This window comes from Orycteropus afer, unplaced genomic scaffold (assembly GCF_000298275.1).
Source record: "Orycteropus afer afer isolate SDZICR_OR568_19922 unplaced genomic scaffold, OryAfe1.0 scaffold00202, whole genome shotgun sequence".
NCBI classification, from domain to species: Eukaryota; Metazoa; Chordata; class Mammalia; order Tubulidentata; family Orycteropodidae; genus Orycteropus; species Orycteropus afer.
In genome coordinates this window covers 824,555-827,009 of record NW_006921789.1, presented here as the reverse complement: position 1 = coordinate 827,009, position 2,455 = coordinate 824,555, and the positions used below count along the sequence as shown (strand labels likewise).

At 39.0% G+C, this 2,455-nt stretch overlaps 1 protein-coding gene across 1 annotated transcript in view; it reads left to right on the top strand.

Annotated features, from left to right (window-relative positions):
- Positions 1–2,455, top strand: part of NAALADL2 (N-acetylated alpha-linked acidic dipeptidase like 2) — a 1,092,303-nt gene that overhangs the window by 383,978 nt on the left and 705,870 nt on the right. Inside the window, exon 5 of the mRNA XM_007948094.2 lies at positions 917–1,067. Within this exon, the coding sequence (XP_007946285.2) occupies positions 917–1,067 (151 nt within the window). The remainder of the gene's footprint in view (positions 1–916; positions 1,068–2,455) is intronic.

The following is a 2,455-nucleotide window of genomic DNA, read 5'->3' as shown; positions in this document are numbered from 1 at the left end:
CCTGCTGTTTTGTGTGTCCCTGAGTTGTCCCTGGGGCTGACTGCTCCTCTGTCCAGGTTCCTGGCTTTTTATCCCCTTTCTCCTGCTCTTCCGGCCTGCTACTCTGGGCGGGCCTGAGTTGCCTCTCCTCACCTAATCCCTTCGGGTGACTGCTCTTCTCTCTGTCTTCCTGACTTTTTGTTTAGGGCAGTGCTAACAGCCAGACAGCATGAAAATATTTCAAGAGAACTGAAATCAACTGTAGATAACATTCTTATGTGGCTTGTGTGCTGTATACCAGAGCAAACCTAACCTACAGCCATCACACAGATTCTGACTCATAGCAACCTTATAGGATAGAGTGTTTCCATAGCTGTGAATCTTTAAGCAGGCAGATTGTCCCATCTTTTTCCCACAGAATGGCGGGTGGGTTCAAACTGCCCAACTTTTGGTTAGCAGCTGAAAGCTTTAACCCCAGCCCCACCAGAGCTCCTTTCTATAATGTTTGTTGTTGTCATGTGCCATAAAGTTGGACCCGACTCATAGCGACCACTCCTTGGGTTTCTGAGGTGGTATAACTACAGAAGTAGATTGCCCAACTTTCCTTCCAAGGAATGGCTGGTGGGTTTGAACCACCAGCCTTCTGGTTAGCAGTCAAGTGCCTTAAGGCACTATGCTACCAGAGCTCCTTTCTATAATGTTTAGGTAGAGGAAAAAGAGAAGAGGCCAGGAAAAAAATCCTCTAAATTGGCTTGGTAATTGGGATGTATGAAGTGTTTGCTTATTTTAAAATAAAAATTCAGAAAAGTGAGCCATCCTATCTTAGCCACATTCCTGAAAAGGTCATATGTGAACTTTGTGTATTATGTGAACTTTGATCGATATATAATAACATACATAATCTTTGTATGTATGTATAATTCATTTCTTCTTTTAGCTGTCCTTATTGGAAAAAGCTGGATTTGGAGGTGTTCTTCTATATATTGACCCTTGTGATTTACCAAAGACTGAGCATCTCAGCGACGATAGCTTCATGGTGTCACTGAATCCAGGAGGAGACCCTACTACACCTGGTTATCCAAGTGTGGGTAAGTTTGTTATCAGTCTTTATTTTTCTTGCAGACATAATATTGTGATTCATAAACATGTGCCTCTTGCTTAATCATGGGAAAGTAAACTTGGAGAAGAGCTTTTACCTGTCTGTTTTTCAGAAAGTAGATTATTTTTTTTTGTCCACAATGCAAGTTTACTAATTTGTTGCAATGCAACCTTAGAAGCAGTCTATAATACATTTTTTATGTCAACAAATTGTGAAGTCATGAGCAGAGTACAAATATATTTTATGCGTTATTATTAATAGATTGACAAGATAAATTAACACGGTGGGACAATAGGCATAGCCAGTAGCATAAAACTTCTCAGGTTGGGGGATAGCTGTAAGTAACTTTATGTCCTAATGTCTAGAGTATGTATGGTCAAGTTGGAGGAACAGAGCACTGGGAAATGATGCTGGAGAAGAACACAATTAGTATGAGCAAATTGACTGGCTGCCTAGGAAAAAAGATCTCATTGGTTTGGCCATTCATGGACAACCAGATGGGGCCATCTTTGCATCAGTCACCCTTCTCTTTTCTAGTAGTCTGTGTTTATGATAGTGAGGTCTTGTGGCAGAGAAAAGACCACAGTAGTTTTGGCAAATGTTCACTGTTTCAGTGAATTTCTGTCCAATATGTCATTGAGAGATGTCCTACTTATACAGACTTGACTGAGGAAAATGTTTCCTGAATCTTCTTTCCGGGTGACACTGACTTCATTAACTATTATTCTTCAGCCAGTAATTATAAAATTTACATAATTATCTGTGTGTTTAGCCAATGTTTTCTCTCTTTTCCGTAGAATATCATTAAAAAAAAAAAAAAAAAAAAAACCTTCCCAGTTGTCCTATTCAATTTCAGCTGTCCTTTATATATATTGTTTGGGCAAATTCATATATGTGTGTGTATGTGTGTGTGTATAGTAACTTTCTTCAAAAAGGAAACAAGTTGAAACAAATGAGTTATAATTTATGAATTTCTGTTGGTTCCATAGATCTACTTAATTTTCTGTACATTACAAAAGTACACTTTTTATAATCCCTGTAAGAATCTTTTGGGGATATCAGTGTTCTGCATATTGTACAGTCTGTATTCGTGCCAATTTTGAAATGAGAATTTATAGGTGTCCATCTACAGTATCATTTGATGTATTTGAATGTTGTGTTGGCAAATAATATTGAATACATGTATATGCACTACCAGAAGAACAAGCAAATCTGTTCTGGAAGGAGTACAGCCAAAATGCTCCTTAGAGGACAGCATGGCCAAATTTCATTTCTTATACTTTGGGCATGTGTGGTGATTGTGTTTGTGTGTCAACTTGGCCAGGCCTGGTTGAGTGGCTGGGCAGCTGGTGGAAGTTATTCCCCATGATGAGACTG